The following is a 19,995-nucleotide window of genomic DNA, read 5'->3' on the forward strand; positions in this document are numbered from 1 at the left end:
TACATAGACTCAGTAGACTGATTTTATAACCTACGTTTGTTCGTGTTTTTTTCAAAGCATTTAAAAATCAACTTTTCATAGAAACTATTGAAATAGAGTAAAAGTACAAACTTCTCGCATTCACTTTAATGATAACTTTAGATTTTAATGTCAAATCTGACTATCTTCTTACTGACCAATTCAACTGATACAGTAATTAATAAGATTATTATGTATATTTGGAAGTACATAGATTTACTTTTCTTGTGAAAAGTACATATACTTCCAAGTTTTGCAGGCATACCTTTATCAAGCAGGGATTATGCGAAAAGAAGGGTGGGGAATCACTGCTCTTCACAGCATAACTAAACTGGGGGGAAAAAAAAAAGTTTTCTACCAGTACAGCAGTGGGAGGCTGAATTTAGGCTATAAAAGAAAAGGAACTCTTCATGGTGTACGCTGTATCTCCCTAGGCAGTTCTTCCCTGGAAGAATTGAGGAGGTTGGACTGACAAAACCGCATCTCAAGTACACGGCTGCGATTCAGAGTGAGAGGAGGAGGAGATATTTTCCTCCTTACGCGCAAAACGAAATAAAATAACGAGTTTCGGCGGCGCGAAGGGAGCCCGGCGTAGAGAACCCCCGGCGTGAAGAGCCCCTCACGGCGCGCAGAGCATTCTGGGAACGCGGCGGCCCACGGGTCCTCCGCCACTGTGGCTGCCCGCTGACAGCCTGATCCGGCCCGTGCCGGCGATTATTCACCCTCGCCGCGGATCCCGTTCCCCTCGCCTCGAGGGAAGGAGAGCGGGGCGGCGCTCACTCAGCCTTTAGCGGGGAACGATATCGCTTTATCCCCGCCGCGTTGGTAACGCCGTCCCCTCCGGGTAGGGATAGTCGTCCGGAGCGATGCCTGAGCGCAAGGCGGTGGGGCCCTGCGGCCGGCGTCACGTGACGGCGCCGGCCGGCGGCGGAGGGAGCGGCGGTGACAGCGGCTGAGGCGCCGGTCGCGCCGCCATGGGCAGTGAGTACGGACAGGGGCGAGGGGGCGGCCCGGGGAGCCGGCTCTGGCCCAGAGGCAGCGGCCTGGGGCGAGGGGGTCGCTGCCGGTGTGAGGGCAGGAGGAGACTGGTCGCCGGCCCGGCGGGCTGAGGCGGCCGCGTGGCTGAGGGGCCGCCCCGGGGGGGTGAGACCAGCCACCGCTCGGCACCGCTGTGTGGTGGTTTGGGTTTATTTTTATCTTTTTTTCCCTCCTCTGGGCTTAATATTTAAACATGGAAGCCGCACCGCTTTCTGTGGAGTAAGATGTGCCAGGGGAGGTTCAGGTTGGACATGAGGAAAAGGTTCTTCCCCCAGAGGGTGCTGGACACTGGAACAGGCTCCCCAGGGAGGTGTCACGGCCCCAACCTGACAGTGTTCAAGAAGAGACTGGACAACACCCTCAGACACACGGTGTGAACTGTGGGGTTGTCCTGTGCAGGGACAGGAGTTGGACTCGATGATCCTTGTGTGTCCCTTCCAACTCAGGAAATTCTATGATTCTGTGCATCTTCTGATGAGCTGAGGGCTTGGAATAAAGGAGAAATGCCTTACAGCAAAGTATAAACATGGCATTTTGACCAAAATATTGCTTAAACTGGCTTGCAGTGTAATAAATGCATTTTCTTTGGAGAGGTACTGGTGGTTGTTTCCTATGGTTTTCCAAATACGTCAGGGCTGGGAATAATGTATGAGATTTGGAGGAAAAACTCCCCACCAAGTATATGTGCTTTTTTTTTTTTTTTCCCCAGAAAAAAAGAGCTCAAACTGTTGAGCTTTTCTGCATTTTTGAAGGAGAAACTGTGAAGAGAGATGTATTGAAAGTTAAAATAAAATCCCCCGAAGTTCTTAGCAGAATATGTGTTGCAGTGATTTAAATTACGATTTCTAAACATATTTTAGCACTTGAATTATTTTGTTAGGTAAATATTTCTGTAAAACATAAGATATTAATCTCCATATGGATACTTTTTTATGTCATTGTCCTTTTCTTCTGTGTTCAACTAGCACAAACTGATACTAGGTCGTTTATTTTTAGATGGAATACAATTTAGTTCACTCCTGGTGATATATACAGTGCTGCTTCTCACCTAAAATGATTCCAGCTGTGGAAAAAAGGATGGGCCAGATCTGATTAGAAGAAGAATTCTCTTTTACATCTTTTGCCCTTTTTTCAGCTGTTTTAAGAAGAGAGCATCAGTTTTCAGACATTGAGTTAAAGTGTGTGTTGGTGAAATAATTAACTTGTGAAGTGTTACACTTCATTTTCCCCCATAGAAGTTAAATATAAAGTTGTATGAAGTTTTATAAGTTCATAAAGGTTTGTTAACATATTTTTATCTCTTTTTGTGTGTTTGTTTTTCTGGAACAGTAAAATTTTTAGAAGTTATTAAGCCATTCTGTGCAGTGTTACCCGAAATCCAGAAACCGGAAAGAAAAGTGAGTGCCACGTTATGTTCGTACTTTTATTGGTTCACAGACAGGGAAACATTCTGATATTCAAGTCCACACTCTGATATAAATACAGAGAGTGGGCCTTCAAGTACAGTGTATTCTTTAGAGGAGGGGGAATCCATGTTAAGGTGAAAAATTATGATGATGATCAGTTCTTAACATCCTTCTGAGAAGTTGTTCCACTTGGTAATTATACTCACTGTTTTTTAAGTCTCATCTCTACACTAAGTTTATTTAGTTTCAACTCCATATGATTGGATCTGGCTTAATATACTAGAACAGAGTTTTCAAGCTTGTCTTTGTGGATACCAGTGTTGGCTTTGCGTACTGGTCACAACTCTGGGCTTTGTGCTGGCTTATATATTACTTAGTAAAGGCTTGTGCTGTAACTCGGGAACCACAAATTCACTTCTTTCTTTCCCATAAAATATTTTCTACTCCCGTAGCTGTGATTCACCTTGACAAAGTGGGAAAGTGATCTGTGATATAGTTCAGGTAATTGCTTCCTGTTCACCTGCTGGATTTGACACTTTTCTTCGTTCTGAAATCAGTGAACTGAGTTCATTTGCAGCTGATCTTTCCATTCCTCGAGCCCTGGAAGCTCCTCCCCATTTCTTGGCACACTTTCTAGATGAAAATTCATTAATTTCTGCAGATCAAAAAGAGGTGTGCCCTGTTGAAAAACAAAAACACACCAAAACACAACAAACCACCGTTTTTTACTTCCAAAATTCAAGCACATATCACTTAGGTGACAAAGGTTCTAATCAGAGTAACAAATTTAGCTAATATTCATTGTCATGACTGATATGAAAATTCCTTCCAGGCTAAAGGTTGATTTTTATATTCTTAAAAGGTAACACATAGCCGGGAACATGACACCATCTGAGAGAATCCTCTTTTGTTGATGAGAGGCTCCCAAATGTTAGGACTGGATGCAGAGATGTTTGTGCCAGTAACCATAGCTGAGCCTGCTGGATTGCGTGGAGAAGATACACTAAAAACTGCTGATTATTCCCCTCTGGGATTGATTTTTAAAAAGATTGGGATTCATCTCCTGGCTCTTTGCTCCATCTGTCTTTCCATGTTGCTTTCCAGCACCCTTCCCTCTTGGAACAGGTTTCCAAACAAGTTATTTAGGTCAGATAAAGGCATCTTCGGAGCAGGAATCTCCAGAGGCACATGCTGAGATTTGGATGCATGAGATGTAGGCGGAACGTACCCATCTCTGTTTCTGCAGCTGTGAAACTGGGCATGATCTTCTGGTGCTGATTTATGGCATATCAGTGATTAGCTGTTTACATCCCATCATCCATCAGATTTTTATCTAGTGAAGTGGATGGGAAGCAAAGTGGATGGGAAGCAAGGACAAATCTACAGATATTGATGTTTCTGTAAAGCTCTTTGGCAGTTGTGATTTGTCTCCCTTTTCTCCCCTTCTTCTTTTCTCCCCTTCTTCTTTTCTCCCCTTCTTCTTTTCTCCCCTTCTTCTTTTCTCCCCTTCTTCTTTTCTCCCCTTCTTCTTTTCTCCCCTTCTTCTTTTCTCCCCTTCTTCTTTTCTCCCCTTCTTCTTTTCTCCCCTTCTTCTTTTCTCCCCTTCTTCTTTTCTCCCCTTCTTCTTTTCTCCCCTTCTTCTTTTCTCCCCTTCTTCTTTTCTCCCCTTCTTCTTTTCTCCCCTTCTTCTTTTCTCCCCTTCTTCTTTTCTCCCCATTTTATTTTTCCTCATCCCTTTCTATTTGCCAGAGAGGAAGAGGGGCTTGATCTGCCCATGTCCTCTATCAGCAGATGAAGGATGCCCAGAGGGGTGCTGAGATTCCTGTCCTTGCTATTTGGGTCACTTTGTCTTTATTTCTAACTAGGTCACTGCCTAGGCAATGACTGCCACTTGCCAGATTTGTACAAATTTGAAGTGAAAATATAATTGGGAACATTTTTCTTAGACCGAAGAGCCCTTTTACCATTTTAAGTTATGTTCCTTACTTTTGTGTAGTCAATCAAGTGACCCTGGTCATTCTATAGAACTGTAGTTTTGGTTATTTATTGTTTCCTTGCAATCTGTCACTGGTAGACATCATTAGTAATGGTTGTAGTGTGTTGGTTAAGGCCGGGACAAGAAATGAGGATAACAAAATAGAAATCTATTTTTTCTAAAATTGTATTGATTGTTAAGTGAAGACGAAGTTGGATTTAGTTGGGCTCTCATTGAATCATTTTGCTGTTATTGATAAGGGAAGTGGGCTGCTTCTGGCACTAGGGAGTGTTGCTTTTGTGTTTTGGCCAACTTGATTAACAGAAGCTACTTCTTGTAGTTGGTAGTATCAGTTCCTATTCAGATTTTTCTGACTAGAGCACTGTTCAGAACACCAAGAAGGTGATGCTGAAGTCTCTCATTTTCACAAGTTTTAAGAAAAATATCAGAGGAATAAAATGTCTGATTGAATCTGATCGGATGATGAAATGTGCTGTCCCTGTGCTTGTTATCATTTGTGGCTGGAATATTTTGGTACCAGTCTGTATCTTGCTGTTCCTGACTGATGGATTTGGATCCCTCCTTTTTCTTTTTTTTCTTTTTTTTTTTGAATCACAGAGACTATTTTCCGTGTGAATAACTGTGATTTGGGTGGTGCAGAATTTCTCTGATGCTCACATTCACTGCAGTTACAGAGAGAGCCAGAGCAGTTGTAGAGTGCGACTGATCCCTCGGAAGCCAAGATGAACTGTTGGGCTGCAGAGAGAATTTGGTTAAGCGTTTTTATTTTTAAAAGTCTGTACTTAAAATCTGACTTGTAGAATTCAAACAGCACTTGGTAAAGTGGGTCAGCACTGTATAAAGTCTAACACAAGACACTGTTTGGATTTGCTGCTGTCACTATTTTCCTTTTTTAAGCTTTGTACTGTAAGTATTTTTAGCATCTGGCCTCTTTTAAAAGAGTTGAGAGAGTATCAGTAAATAGAGCAAAATGATCCCAGTAATTTAATTTAAGTAAGTGTATGCTTTCACTTACAAAGATATAGAGTGGTTCTGGTTTTTCTTTTGCTTGAGAAGCTGTGCTGCTGCATTGGATTGTAGTTTCTTGTCTGTGAGTGTTCAGTACCTACAAAACAAGGCACTAATCCTTTTTCTTGTTACCTCTACAGGCAGATTCAGTGATTGGAGACACTAAACTAGTGTTTTCGCCGTCTCTCTCTTACATGTTAGTTCATGTCCCATTTTAGTAGCTGCTCTACTCTTGCCTACAGTGACCACACTTATCCTAATGTTTATGGTCCATGGAGGAGAGGTGGGGGCTTGAACCTAACACTGCACCTCGGCTCTCTGGTCTCTCCAAGTGAATTTATTTCTGTTTCACACTTTGAGTAATCCTCTGGTTCAAACTTAGATCTTGAGATTCTTCTCTTCTTGCACCTGGCACTAGTTACAGTTGCCTCCAATGTTGTGACCCTGAGATTCTCTTCGTTGCATTAGGGACTAATGATCATTGATCTGACATTCTTTTAAAAGTAATATATAATCTTCATCTATAAAAATATTTTAGAGGGGGAAACAAGTCTTTAAAAATTATTTTGTGGTCTATGTCCCTGAACATAATGGTGAATTTAAACAGCCTCTAACACCTTTCGAAGAACTTAATTCTAAATATTTTGAATTGCTATCCAAAACTCATTCATGGCTCTTCTGGTTTTTATCACTTGTCTTCACAGCAGTTAAATCTCTTTAAAAACTTTGTAGTGCTTTAGTTTAATGACTTCCAGCCTTACAAAACAGTGCCTCCACTCCAATATGTTGAAGCCTAGAGCTCTGATCACTGAAGATAAGGTTTTTTTGCATTAATCTTTCGTGTTTGTTCTGGTATGTCCATGTTTTTAGCCGTGCTGTTGCTTTTCTGTAAATAACCACTATAATAGAATAATACGTATAAAATATATTCTACCGATTGAATGTCAGCTGCCCTGTCTGCCGGATCCCATATAAGTTTTCTTGGACTACACAGAAGCTCATGAATGTCTCTCTGTATAAAATCAGAAATCATATTAAATATAAATTCTAAAGAATGCTTTCTGGTTCAATATCTTAGCACTTAGTTCTGAATGATTAGAGCATTTAGTGCTAATGTGAGAGTACAATGAAAATTCTATGTACAAGAAACACATTAATGTCTACAATGTGTTCTGTAGATCCAGTTCAGAGAGAAGGTACTATGGACGGCCATCACACTCTTCATTTTCTTAGTATGCTGCCAGGTAGGTCTTGATGTTTTCTCTGTTTTGGAAAATGTGCATTCTGTATACATAAAATAGAATGTTAAAAGAGTGAGACGTTCTTGTTTCATGTTGACCTGCCAGTTTCAGTTACGTATTTTTCTGGTTAAGTAAAGTTCAGTTAAAGAAACGTGATTCTCTGAAATAGTCTGTATTACTGTTTGTATATCCGTTCAGAAACTTAATGCTTTCTACTTAGTCTAAAATACATAATGTGTTTTTCTTGTTATATGAAAGGTCCTATTGAATCCTTGAGAACAGGAGGCTGAGGGGAGACCTTCTTGCTGTCTACAACTACCTGAAAGGAGGTTGTAGCATGGAGGGTGTTGGTCTCTTCTCCCAAGTAACAAGTGATAGGACGAAAGGAAATGGCCTCAAGTTGCACCAGGGAAGGTTCAGGTTGGATATTAGGAAAAAATTCTTGCTTGAAAAGGTTGTCAGGCATTGGAACAGGCTGCCCAGGGAAGTGGTGGAGTCACCATTCCTGGAGGGGTTTAAAAGGCGTTTAGATGAGGTTCTTAGGGACATGGTTTAGTGCCAGAGTTAGGTTATGGTTGGACTTGATGATCCTGAGGGTCTCTTCCAACTGAAATGATTCTATGAATGATGATACTGGCTGCAGGGTGAACAGCCAAGCTAATTTTTCATTGAGTAGTATAAACAAACTGAGCAATTTTCTGCATTCTTTACTCTCTGTTGATAGCTAAATTTAAATTTTAGTAGTGACAAGTCTGAAAGTGAAATAGAACTGTTTTTACGTGATTCCTCTTGAACAAGCCGAGGGTTTGTAAAGATTGCAGGAAAATGTTTTTCTGAGGTGTTTAAGTTGACTTTTAGAACTTGGTTTTGTGAATATACTGACAAAGACATTGACTAAAACTCCTCCAAAATACAGGTCTTTGTAGACATTTACGTGATCTTTATTACTCACAGTTGCAGGAGTTCCTAGAACCTGTACTGGAGTTGCAAACAGATAGTGTTGTTTTTTTAAAGAATGTGTAGATATTGCAGAAAATGAGAATCCATGTATTACATGAAACATATTCTTTTAGAACTTTTATACCTCTTAAAACATCTAAAATGAGCTGTACATCTTGAGAATCAGGCTTTGTAGGTTGTATTTATCAACTTGAACTTACTCATTGCAGTCAGATTTGGGAGCAGTAGTTTAAGAATCTTTCTTTGTAACAGTGAAGTGCTGCTGAAAAGCTAAAACTCAACTCTCAAACCTACCTTTTCTTTTGGGAGGAGGAGGTGGGAATGACAGTAGAGATAGAAGAACGTGTAGTTTATCCACGTTTCCTCACTGCTGGATAGATGCATAACTAAGATTTTGAAACTGTACAAAAGATTATAGTAATTGAGTAGAAAATCAGGTGGTGCAGAGCAGAGTTTTCAGGAATTCAGCTAGAAGATTGCCTGGATCCCTAGTCTGCTAGTTTTGTGATTGAGATTTCCAAAGAACTCGAAATCCCTCAGAATTGACATATAGAATATTGTAGTTTTTGTATGGACTTGGCTAACTTTAACAGTTCCATATGGAATGTTTTAGAACCCAGCTGTAGATTTTGAACATATAAACATGCTGTAGGAAAATATTTACATTGTAGTTTATGTTATATCTTTAATTTGTACTGAAGTACAGTACAATGTTTAGGACTGTTTAAAAAAACATATAACCCCCTGCTTTCTTCTATGTTCTCAAAGATGTTTTGCTGCACTTTGCTCCTCTTTTTAACTAGAAATTGCTGCAAAAAAATAGCAAAATAAATAATATCATGTAATGTTTTTCCCTTTTCTGTTAATGATTTGGGGTGGTTAGCTTATTTTTTAATGGTTTTTTTTCTGTTCTTTTGAGGGGTTGTAGTACTCCCTAAGTGCGTATGACAGGCATTTACATCTTCAGCTTCAGTAATCTGGTTTATCTGCACTGACTCTTCTTTCTAGGGCTTTCTTCTTTTTCCAGTAGAAAGATCTTAGTTTAGTCCTCTGAGTCATACCCCAGTTGGAGGATTAAAATAGGTGGTGTTAGTTGCTCTGGTTTAATGAAAAACAAAAGTTGGAATAAATGTGATTAAACAGTGTAACAGCTGAATCATTACACATTAAGATTTTTGGATTAATGCATGGCTGCTTTGTATCTGTGTTTAATGCCGCTGTGTGCTTTGACAGATACCTTTGTTTGGAATCATGTCGTCAGATTCTGCAGATCCTTTCTATTGGATGCGAGTCATTCTTGCATCAAACAGAGGTCAGTAGATTATTCCTGTCTCTGTTTTGTATCGGTATAAGCAGGAGAAAAAGGGTTGGCTGTTGAATTTCATACAACTCAGATGTCACATTGAAATACTTTGTGAAGTTCGTAAAAATGATGTAATTAAAATTGACTGATACTTAAGGAGTACTTCATCTTAGAAAGGGGGTTTCCTTTGACATGCAGATGAGATTAATCTGGTTTGTCAAGTTTCGGGATGATTCTGTTTTGAATTTTAGAGCAGTCTCTTTCTGATTAATATATGGGATAGGAAGTCCTTGCCCCCGCCACTTCTGAACAGCACTAACAGGCAGTATCAGAGCATTGAATAGAAAATATATATCTGCAAGTGAGTTACACCTCATAATATTTTGGCAACATTATGGGTGAATAATTTGTAGGTGGGAAAGCTGAGGGCAAAGATCATTAGGCTAATAGTTTAGCAAAGCTAAAGTAGCTTATTTGAGAATATACAAGTAGATCCCAACCAAATGTATAAGAAGACTTTAAAGTAATGCAAGAAGTTTAAAATTTAAGATGAGTGACCTGGCATGCATGACTTCAAATGAAGACACTGACCTCATCTGTATCTTGGAAAATTGGTTGAAAGAAAATCAGTGGCACCCTCTAATGTGAAGGTACAAATTATTTAGGAATGGCAAATTTTGTCACACTAGTGAAGATAACAAATCAAGGTAAATACGTTATCTGTTTCAAACTCTACCGCAGAAGTTGGATATCTAATTCGTGTCTCGCTAGCAGCATATGATACCAAAGATGCTATCCACTACCACTATCGTGGTCAACGGAGCAGAGTCCAGTTGGAGGCCTGTATCTACTGGAGTCCCTCAAGGGTTGGTACAGGGACCAGCACTATTCAATATATTTATCAATGACTTGGTGAGGGACTAGAGTGCACTGTCAGCAAGTTGCTGATGACACCAAGCTGGGAGGAGTGGCTGACACGCCAGAGGCTGTGCTGCCATCCAGTGAGACTTGGACAGGCCGGAGAGTTGAGCAGGGAAAAATTTAATGAAATATAACAAGGGCAAGTGTAGAGTCTTGCATCTGGGCAGGAAAAACCCCAGGTTCCAGTATAACTTGGGGAATGACCTATTAGAGAGCAGCGTAGGGGAAAGGGACCTGGGGTCCTGGTGGACAGCAGGATGACCATGAGCCAGCACTGTGCCCTTGCGGCCAAGAAGGCCAATGGCATCCTGGGGTGTATTAGAAGGGGGGTGGTTAGTAGGTCGAGAGAGGTTCTCCTCCCCCTCTCCTCTGCCCTGGTGAGACATCATCTGGAATATTGTGTCCAGTTCTGGGCCCCTCAGTTCCAGAAGGACAGGGAACTGCTGGAGAGAGTCCAGCACAGAGCAATGAAGATGCTGAAGGGAGTGGAGCATCTCCCTTATGAGGAAAGGCTGAGGGAGCTGGGTCTCTTGAGCTTGGAGAAGAGACGACTGAGGGGTGACCTCATTAATGTTTATAAATATGTAAAGGGTGAGTGTCAGGAGGATGGAGCCAGGCTCTTCTTGGTGACAATAATAGGACAAGGGGTAATGGGTTCAAGCTGGAACACAGGAGGTTCCACTTAAATATGAGAAGAAACTTCTTCTCAGTGAGGGTAACAGAACACTAGAACAGGCTGCCCAGGGGGGTTGTGGAGTCGTCTTCTCTGCAGACATTCAAAACCCGCCTGGGCACATTCCTGTGTAACCTCATCTGGGTGTTCCTGCTCTGGCAGGGGGATTGGACTGGATGATCTTTTGAGGTCCCTTCCAATCTCTGACATTCTGTGATTCTGTGGTACCCAGACAGCAGGGTAACAGCAGCCGAGGAAAGACTAGAGAGACTGTGAAGTCAAAAAAAGCAGGAGTGGAAAGTTAATTTTCATCTAAGTCAACTGACTAGATGTCATTGGAGGATGTGAGGTAAAGCTAAAGTTTTTGACATCCTCATTTTCTTGCTGTTGGATAACTAGAGGTTTCCAAGGGAGAGGACATAATATTTAACATGGACATAACATTTAACATATTTAACTGGAACAGTGTGTAGACTCTAGGATGCGAGTATGAAAGAACCACATAATAATAATGACTTTAATGCTTTCACATGTTACATTTTGGTATCAGGGAAAGCACTAACAAAGATATGAAAAAATCATAGTGCAATAATGCTTAAAATTTTTAAAAATTAGAACTGAAATAAGCACTCTGGTAGTTAAGCAGAAATGAAGACTCTAGACAATAGGCGAGGTGCTCCAAAACCATTTCTAAATTCAGATTACTTATGTTATGGTGTAACCGGGCAAGCAGCTAAAGAGCACACACCACGTTCACTCACCACTCCCCAGTGGGATGGGGGAGAGGATTGGGAAAAAAGCTAAACCTCAATGGTTAAGATAAAGGCAGTTTAATAGAACAGAAAGGGAAAATAATAATATTATTATTCATAGTAATATATAAAACAAGTGATGGACAATGCAGTTGCTCACCGCCCATTAGCTGATACCCTGTTCCTGAGTATCGCTTCCTCCAGCCACCTTCCCCAAAGTATATACTGAGTATATATACCATCAGATGGTATGGAATATCCCTTTGGCCAGTTTGGGTCAGCTGTCCCAGCTTCTTGGGCACCTGGCGTGACATGAGAGGCTGAGAAGTCCATGACTGCTTCATGACAACTAAAACATCAGTGTGTTATCAGCATTGTTCTCATCCTAAGTCCAAAACACAGCACTACACCTTTAGGAAGAAATTTGACTCTTTCCCAGCTGAAACTAGGACAACTTCTTATAGGCTCTCCAGGAAATAAAGCTATTGTGGGATAAGAAGGAAGATCTCATAGCTGAAGAACTGGTTTAAAAGATCAGAAGACATGTCTGTATGAATCTCTAAGGTGCCACAAATTGAATATTGCACACAGTTCTGATCTGCCGTGCCATGAAGGATATAGTGGAACTGAAAAAACACTCAGAAAAAGGCACCAGGAAAAACCCCAGGTAGAAATTAATCTATAGAAAGAGATCTTAAAAAAATAAGGGGTTTTTTTGCCATGAAATGTGCATATTCCAGATGTCTTTTAAGTCTTCATCTCTGGAAAAAAAGTGGGAAGGGAATGGACAGTCACTTTTTCCTTATACTGTAAGAGGGAAGGGGCAGCTAACAGTCTTATTAAGCAGCATATGCAACTTGGAAGTTTCTGAACAAATTACTGGCAGAACCCGCCAGCAGCAGTTTCTGAATAAATGTGTGGGAAAAGGGGAATACAGAATGAGAGCTCCACTGAAGAAGGGGCCCCTGCAGAGCTGGGTTGTGAGGATGGATAAGCTTTGAGGCGAATCAGCTATGGATTTACTAGATATGCTAGATTTAGGTTATGGTTGGACTTTTTGATCTTAAAGGTCTCTTCCAACCAAAATAATTAAATGATTCTATACAGTTTCTACTTGTTTTCATCTTCCATATGACCTTACACGTCGTGCTTCTTCTGTTAGTGATTCTTGTTGAGACTTTACAAGTCTGCTGTGGCTCAATGGGTTTTTATTAATAATTTTCTTGGTAATTTTGTGATGGAACACTACTGTACTACATGGGAGAGCAGAGTTACACTTAAATGTATAGAATAGAAAATAATTGTAAGGTGATTCTCTTTTGAATCTCCCTGGTGGATATTGTGACTTACTGTCAGAAAAAATGTGCATTATTTGTGTCCCTTGAGTGACCGTGTAAAACAAGGTGAAAAACTAATTTGAACTGGCTTAATTGAATGTTAAACTTGTAAAATGTGTCCTTACTCAAACTTGTTTTCTTTAAGGTTCCAGCTTGGGAAATGTGGAGAGTTTGATCACTTGGTAGTTCAATTTTAAAAATTTTCATCCAAATTTTCAACATTTTAGTTTTCTAAGCTTTCAACATCTTTGGGTAGGAGAAAAATTTTTGTATTAGCCAAAGGACAAGTTAAATTTTAAAAAGTAATCTTTTTGGAGCAACAGCATTGTAAAAAGATTATGTGGAAGAATGTTTCTGTATTGAGACAGGAGAGTATATTGTACAGGCAAGAGGTGGGCTATTTTCCTGAGTTTAATTGCTCTGTGTACATTCAGCTCTGCACCTACACCGCATTATAATATAATTCAACCAGATGTCAGTGCTTGAACTAGACCTCGCTGAGAATATTTCTAAATTAGAGTATCAAGTGGTAGTTCTGGGGTTACAGGCGCATCGGTCTGAGGATACAAGCAAAGGGAGTGATGCCCTGGTTTGTATTATACCAGGTGAAGTGATTGGGAGGGAAAACCAGGCAGGTTTTTTGGAATATCCACCTATGTGCTGCAGCAGGTAGTGTTTTATGAAGTTGTATCACCCTGTTCGAGTTGTGAACAGTTGGAAGGTGACACCTCAGTGACATTGTGCCAATAGGTGAGTTGGTAGAGTGGAGCATCTTAATGATGTTGTTTGTTTTGTTAAGAACTTGTTTAACCCTAAACTTCTGTGCTCTTAACTAGAGTCAGTGATTCCGAGAGTGGCATTATCAGCCACTGTGGATCTGCAGCATCTTTTTTGTGTTCTTCCAAATTAAACTTTTGAAAAATGTGACAGCTGAAGCGCTAACAGAGTAAACAGCCAGGGACAAGATGTTTTCCAGTGAAAAGTTCCTTGATGCTATATGCCAAAAAGCCAGCTAGAGCCTGGTAAGCTTCATTGTGCATTGACTTTTAGTGTTGGCATGGTTTCACAAAAATATTTAGAATTAAAAACTGTGTAGGTTTCTCATGTTGCCATCAAAATTAGATTTTAACACAACACCCTTCTTTTGTGAGGAGATAACAGTCTTTGTTTTGATCATACCTGTACTGGAATATACATCTTTGAGGGCTTATGAAAAATGTTCCTTATAGGTCAGAAACCTTTTACCAGACCTGATACCCTCAGAGTCTAATTCTTTAGGAGAGATGCTTGAATGGCAATTGTGTTAATTTTTCTTCCTGTTTAGGTACTTTGATGGAATTAGGTATCTCACCCATTGTGACATCTGGTTTGATCATGCAGCTGCTGGCTGGGGCGAAGATCATTGAAGTTGGTGATACCCCAAAAGACAGAGCCTTGTTCAATGGAGCTCAGAAATGTAAGCGCTGTTCCCATTAAAATTAATAAGCATATTTTTATTCTTGGGAAAGCAGCCTGCCTAAGTGATACTACATGTGAGATTTCTTTGGTAGGCGATTTCAGCAGATTTTTTTTAAAGGATTTGCTTTCTCTCTTGTTTTAGTATTTGGGATGATTATTACCATTGGGCAAGCCATTGTGTATGTTATGACTGGAATGTATGGAGATCCTGCTGAAATGGGTGCTGGAATTTGTCTTCTTATTATAATTCAGGTTTGTAATGAGCTGTTTTGTGTGTAACTGAGACTGATTAGATACAGTATAGCTGGAAGGAAAAATCTATATCTGATTGCCTTTTATTTATGTAAACAGCATCCTATGTATTTGTCTGTCTACATATGAGAAATTCTAAATATTCCATAAAGGAGGAGAAAGTTGGGATAGTTAATATCAAAAATGTTTCAGATAGGAGTGGCTGTTTGATTTGAAATAGAGGAATTGGTAGACTTTGAATGCGGTAGCTTCCCATTCAGTTGCACAGATGCAGCTTTGAGACAAAGCAGCAAATGCACAAACTTAAACACTTATTTGAAAAAAGTGCTTGCTGAGTAATCCGTTTGCTGGCGTTGGTATTGAGAAGTCACAGGGATCATTGCCAGGTGAGACGCGTGGGCGTTTGCACGTGAGAGGGCAGAAACGCTGCATAAATGATATTTAGATGAAAAACTTCGTGATCTCTCTCCAGCATGATGAAAATACTGGAGCAGGGAATGAATATGTAATTCCTGACTTGATTTATTCCTGTTTCTGCTCAGTTTTGTTTCTTTTCCCGCAGCTGTTTGTTGCTGGTTTGATTGTGTTGCTGTTAGATGAGTTGCTACAGAAAGGTTATGGTTTGGGGTCTGGTATTTCCCTCTTTATTGCCACCAATATCTGTGAAACCATTGTCTGGAAGGCTTTTAGTCCCACTACCATCAACACTGGCAGAGGTACTTGTGCGATTACAATTAATTATGTGTTTCAGTGGGTGTGTACTGTACATAAACTATCAGATGTTAATTGGATGGCTATTAAAAATGTTTAATGTATGATAATTAGCTTCTAAAGTCAGTTGTCTAACATTGAAGATGAAAATGTTGTCTGACTAATGTGAAGATTAATAACTTACAAGTTTGCTTTTCTGATTTGAATTGCAGTAGTTAAAATGTGACTCAAAGCCCCTTGACTGAAGATTTTTGCATTTCCAAACTGAAATAGTCTGGTTTTAACATAATTTAGTCCATAGAAACTGAGAAATTCTCTGTGTTCAGAGGAGTTTTTTACAATCCAACTGTTGCTGGTGGCTGTAGGATACTTTTGTAGTTGGTGCTTCCAAATTGCTTTAAGTTAGTTTGATTCTTCAGATCTCCTCAGTCCTCAGCCAACATTTGACAACATTTGGTTGTCCCCAGACCCTGGAAGTACAAGTTCCGATACAGCCTGTTCGCTTCGACAAGTTAATGACTTTAGTACATACATTTGAAATCCCGACCCATGTTTTTAGTTTGCTTTCATTTTCACCTGATTTTTAGTAGTTCTGTCTATTGCATTTTATTACTGCTTTTCTAAAGCTATTTTTATCTTTGTTTATTATTTCTTCCTTCCAATCATTCTTCTGCCACCAGCAAAGAAAAAAAAAAAAAAGAGTATTCTTTCATGTGTTCATGCGTGTGACTTCTTTTTTTGTTTTCACCAGGAATAATGTTTTGGTAGATTATTCTACATTCAATACGCTAAAACAGAATCCTGTACTGTGATATATTTGTTGTAACAGGATTTATGTCCTATTGTATCTGATTTTGCACATGTCATTCTTAAAATTTCAAAAAGAAAGATACTTTTTTTTAAAAAAAGGTTTTAATTTACAGATTAAAATTTCTTTTACTTTTTTGCTTTGTGCAGGAACAGAGTTTGAAGGTGCTGTGATCGCATTATTTCATCTTCTGGCTACACGAACTGACAAAGTCCGGGCTTTGCGGGAAGCTTTTTACCGACAGAATTTGCCCAATCTCATGAATCTGATTGCTACAGTATTTGTATTTGCTGTAGTCATATATTTTCAGGTAAAATGAGAAATTCTTCGTAGTAGCTCTGCAATTGCAAAGGTAGAAGTGCATGGACCCTACACACTGCAGTCACTGGGGAAAAATGTGAGAGTGCAGTTGGAATAACTAAAGGATCTCAGCTTTAAGTGAGAAACTCTTTATTTCAGTATTGTTATTTCAGTAACATACCTCTGCGGCAGTACGGCTGTTAAATTTTATAGCCAGATGTACTTGTACTCAGTGCTGGAATCTCACGTTCCATTAAATGCCAGACATGCTATGAGAGTAATTTTACTAAAAATGGATTCTGGAATTGCAGTGGTTATATCATATGAATAATATATGCGATATTCATAATTGACTTAAAATAATACTTTTGGACAGAGCTAGAGAACCTTGCTTATTTGGGGTGTGCATGATAGAGATTTGTTCTAGAAAACAACCATGTAATTAATGCATAGCTTTTTGATTTTTCCCTATAATTTTCTTGAAATACTTAGCTAGTGTTTCTTTTTAAATTTAAGTATTTACTGAAATGGATACTAAAGGAGGATCCATTTGGTGATTTTTTTTTTTTTTTTTTTTTTAACTTTTTAAAAAATTTTTTGTGTGTGTGGCTAAAATGGGATTTTTTTTTAAGCTGTTGAGTCGGAGCGCTGGCAAGAAACTGAATTCTCTGGTTTTCAAATCCATGTGGCTTTTCTTGGGTCTTCTCAGATAGGAGCCTGCCCCAGCAAACAGAAGGCTGGTCTTACTACACAAAGTCTCCTGTTAGCTGGCTAATTAAGTTAAAAGCCATTAAGGGCTTTTACCAAACCCTATTCTGTAAGGTATATTTCAGAGGAATATCATTTAGCAGATGAGAGATTATGTAAAAAGAGTGCAAAACAACCAAACAGTAACTCTTACAGACCCTTAAAATTTGTAATCCAGAGTGTAGCAGAAAGCATTTGGGTTTTACTGTCCCAGACCTTGTACTCCTGGTTTTTCCAGCAAGAACTCTGCGGTCAGGAGTAGTTTTTCGGCACACTGGGAATTCCGTCTGTTTTGGAACTAAACTTGGTGCGTTTGTGTTCTTTCCCGTAGGGGTTTCGCGTTGATTTACCCATCAAGTCTGCCCGATACCGGGGGCAGTACAGTAGTTATCCTATCAAGCTCTTTTATACCTCCAACATTCCCATCATCCTGCAGTCGGCCTTAGTTTCCAACCTCTATGTTATTTCCCAGATGTTGTCTGTTCGTTTTAGTGGCAACTTCCTGGTGAACTTACTAGGACAGTGGGCAGTAAGTATTTTACCACTTTTTCCAACTGCATAAAATTATTCGTATGTATTCCTTCATTATGAAACTGTGGTATTTAACCAACAGAAAACTGGAATACTTACTTTTTAATGTTTGTATATAAAAGCTTTTTTAAACATTTAAGATTAATTCCTCTAGAAATAAAGGACAGGAACTTGAGAGGTCTGTGAGAAATAATAAATTGCCTGTTTGTTCCCCTCTCGTAGGATGTCAGCGGCGGTGGCCCTGCTCGCTCGTATCCAGTTGGTGGCCTGTGCTACTACTTGTCCCCTCCAGAATCCATGGGTGCAATATTTGACGATCCTGTGCATGTAATAGTTTATATAATATTTATGTTGGGATCCTGTGCGTTCTTCTCGAAGACTTGGATTGAAGTGTCTGGCTCATCAGCCAAAGATGTAGGTGTTCTGATAACGTGCTTAAATGTTTTCAAACACGGCCTCTGATTTAGAACTGAGTAGATACTAACTGATCAGTGATTGCTCTGACTAAATATCAGGTGACTATGAAACATGGCAGAAGTTTCATAAAATTATGGGGTTTTTGCAGGTTGCCAAGCAACTCAAAGAACAGCAAATGGTGATGAGAGGCCACAGAGATACCTCAATGGTTCACGAGCTCAACAGGTAAGGAGATGCTGACTCCAGGTGCTGCTGTACCGGGCGGTTAAGCTGGGGAGGTGTCAGTTAGAACAGATGTTCTTGGAAAAGTTTCCAACCTGTTTCCACTGCAAATACCAAGATTCTTCCCATCCCACTGTTGCCTTTCCCAGTAATGCAGAAGATGTTTGTAGCAGTAGGTAAGAGATTTAACCTGTAGTGTCTTTAAGTGGCATAATGAGGGAATTCGGGTTGAATCGCTTCCATGTTTGTAAAAGGAAGATACCTTGATTTTTACAGGTGTTTAATTTACCATTACTGAACTAAGATGACGCTACAAAAGCGGTATTTTACGCAGTATGCAAAGCCTGCAGATCTATATTGAAAGGTAGCTTTATCCCTACATATTTAAGTCCAAGCAGTTATTCTTAGTCCTGTGGAGGTTACATAGCACTCATAGATATAAAACTGTTATACTATGAATTGAAAAGCTTTGCCAGTGTTCAATTATTCACACAGCTTTCCTATCAGTGAACATTTATTTTAGTTTCTACTTTGTGCAAATATGGAAGATAGTATGAGCTAATGGCAGAGTTGCATTTGCAACGCTAAATTTGTTGCTCAATATTCTAGTCAGATGTTTTGGTAGTAGATGTATTGTTAGAATCGTTGGGTGAAAAATCATGATTATGAATACTTTTCTTTTTTTGTTGTTGTTGGTACAGGTATATCCCTACAGCAGCTGCGTTTGGTGGTTTGTGCATTGGGGCCCTTTCAGTATTGGCTGACTTTCTAGGGGCCATTGGGTCCGGCACTGGCATTCTGCTTGCGGTCACTATTATTTATCAGTATTTTGAAATATTTGTAAAAGAACAGGCTGAAGTTGGAGGAGTAGGTGCATTATTTTTCTAGATGTCCAAACAGTTCATGGTTTGTGTGAAAGGGAAAGTATTTTGACAATATGCATCATTTAGTCCAATAATGCTATTTTCTTTTTACTTGTTTTAAAGTGCTACATGTCCCATTACTGTAACGGGCATTGAGCAGTGCCTGTGTGCAGCGTTAGTACCAGCTGCCTTAAGGATAAAGTTTACATTATCTTGTTTAAGTATTATCTAGTATTGCCTGTAATGCTGGAAACCAATTCATCTACCTTGCTGTTCAAACACTACAGTGAGATGGTAAAAATGCATCAGTTTGATATCAGTCAACATTTTTGCACACAGCATTAAAATGTTAAATTAATTTCCCTGTCCTTAATATGAAAAAAAAAAATCTGAGTTCAGATTGCCGTGCGCCAGTATTCTTGACAAATTTGTAGCCTGTATTTAATTTTTTATACTTTTTTTTAACGTGCATTTCCCCATCATTGAACTCAGCGCTCCTTATTCCTCTGTGGTGTCTCCACCCAGGCACCTGTCTATGAGCTCTAAGGGTGGACAAGTAAAACATTTCACCCGAGACTGATACTCATCTCACCCGTGAACTGGTTCTGTGGTGGATTTGCTGCTTCGCAGGCTCGGGGGCGTTTCTGTTTCTCCTGCGCGTGGTCACTGCTGTCACGCCAGCAACGCAGCCCCGTAGTTTTGTTTAAACCGTGTCCTCGTGAAAACTGCCACCGAAACTTCGCGTCCACTTTGCTTTTGTGAGTCTGAAGAGCAAGGCCTGGTTCCTAAAGCTGCGTTCATAGAAGGGAAAGGGAGGGGGAACGAGATGTTCCTGCTGAAAATTTATTTATGTTGTCGCACTTTACAGCGGCAATGTAACAACTGTAAATGTTAGACAATAAACTTATTTAATTAAGCTCTCTCCTGTGTCTTACCTGTACAGAATGTGATTCATATGCAGGTTTTGATCATTTCGAACATGCTGTGTTAGTGACGTAGATCTGTAAGGCTCTTTTTTTTCTTTACCCTTTCT

The 19,995-nt window shown here is 39.8% G+C and overlaps 2 protein-coding genes across 2 annotated transcripts in view; one reads left to right on the top strand and one right to left on the bottom strand.

Moving 5' to 3' along the window:
- The window catches only part of NUDT5 (nudix hydrolase 5), a 254,472-nt gene that overhangs the window by 219,421 nt on the left and 15,056 nt on the right, over window positions 1–19,995 (bottom strand). The gene's annotated exons all lie outside the window — the stretch shown is intronic.
- Window positions 920–19,878, top strand: SEC61A2 (SEC61 translocon subunit alpha 2). The gene is made up of 12 exons (XM_065633464.1): window positions 920–999; window positions 2,386–2,453; window positions 6,645–6,710; window positions 8,901–8,979; window positions 13,978–14,109; window positions 14,254–14,363; window positions 14,926–15,079; window positions 16,032–16,192; window positions 17,261–17,458; window positions 17,683–17,874; window positions 18,026–18,102; window positions 18,801–19,878. Exons 1-12 carry the CDS (start codon window positions 993–995, stop codon window positions 18,985–18,987), a joined length of 1,431 nt encoding a protein of 476 aa, XP_065489536.1. The 5' UTR covers window positions 920–992; the 3' UTR covers window positions 18,988–19,878.

This window comes from Caloenas nicobarica, chromosome 1, assembly GCF_036013445.1.
Source record: "Caloenas nicobarica isolate bCalNic1 chromosome 1, bCalNic1.hap1, whole genome shotgun sequence".
Taxonomy (NCBI): domain Eukaryota; kingdom Metazoa; phylum Chordata; class Aves; order Columbiformes; family Columbidae; genus Caloenas; species Caloenas nicobarica.

What these genes read in the sequence shown, in the direction of transcription:
- SEC61A2 (XM_065633464.1), top strand. An exon ending in TACCATCAACACTGGCAGAG is followed by an intron (nt 15,080 to 16,031) that starts GTACTTGTGCGA and finishes TGCTTTGTGCAG; the next exon opens with GAACAGAGTTTGAAGGTGCT. An exon ending in CTGGCTCATCAGCCAAAGAT is followed by an intron (nt 17,875 to 18,025) that starts GTAGGTGTTCTG and finishes GGGTTTTTGCAG; the next exon opens with GTTGCCAAGCAACTCAAAGA.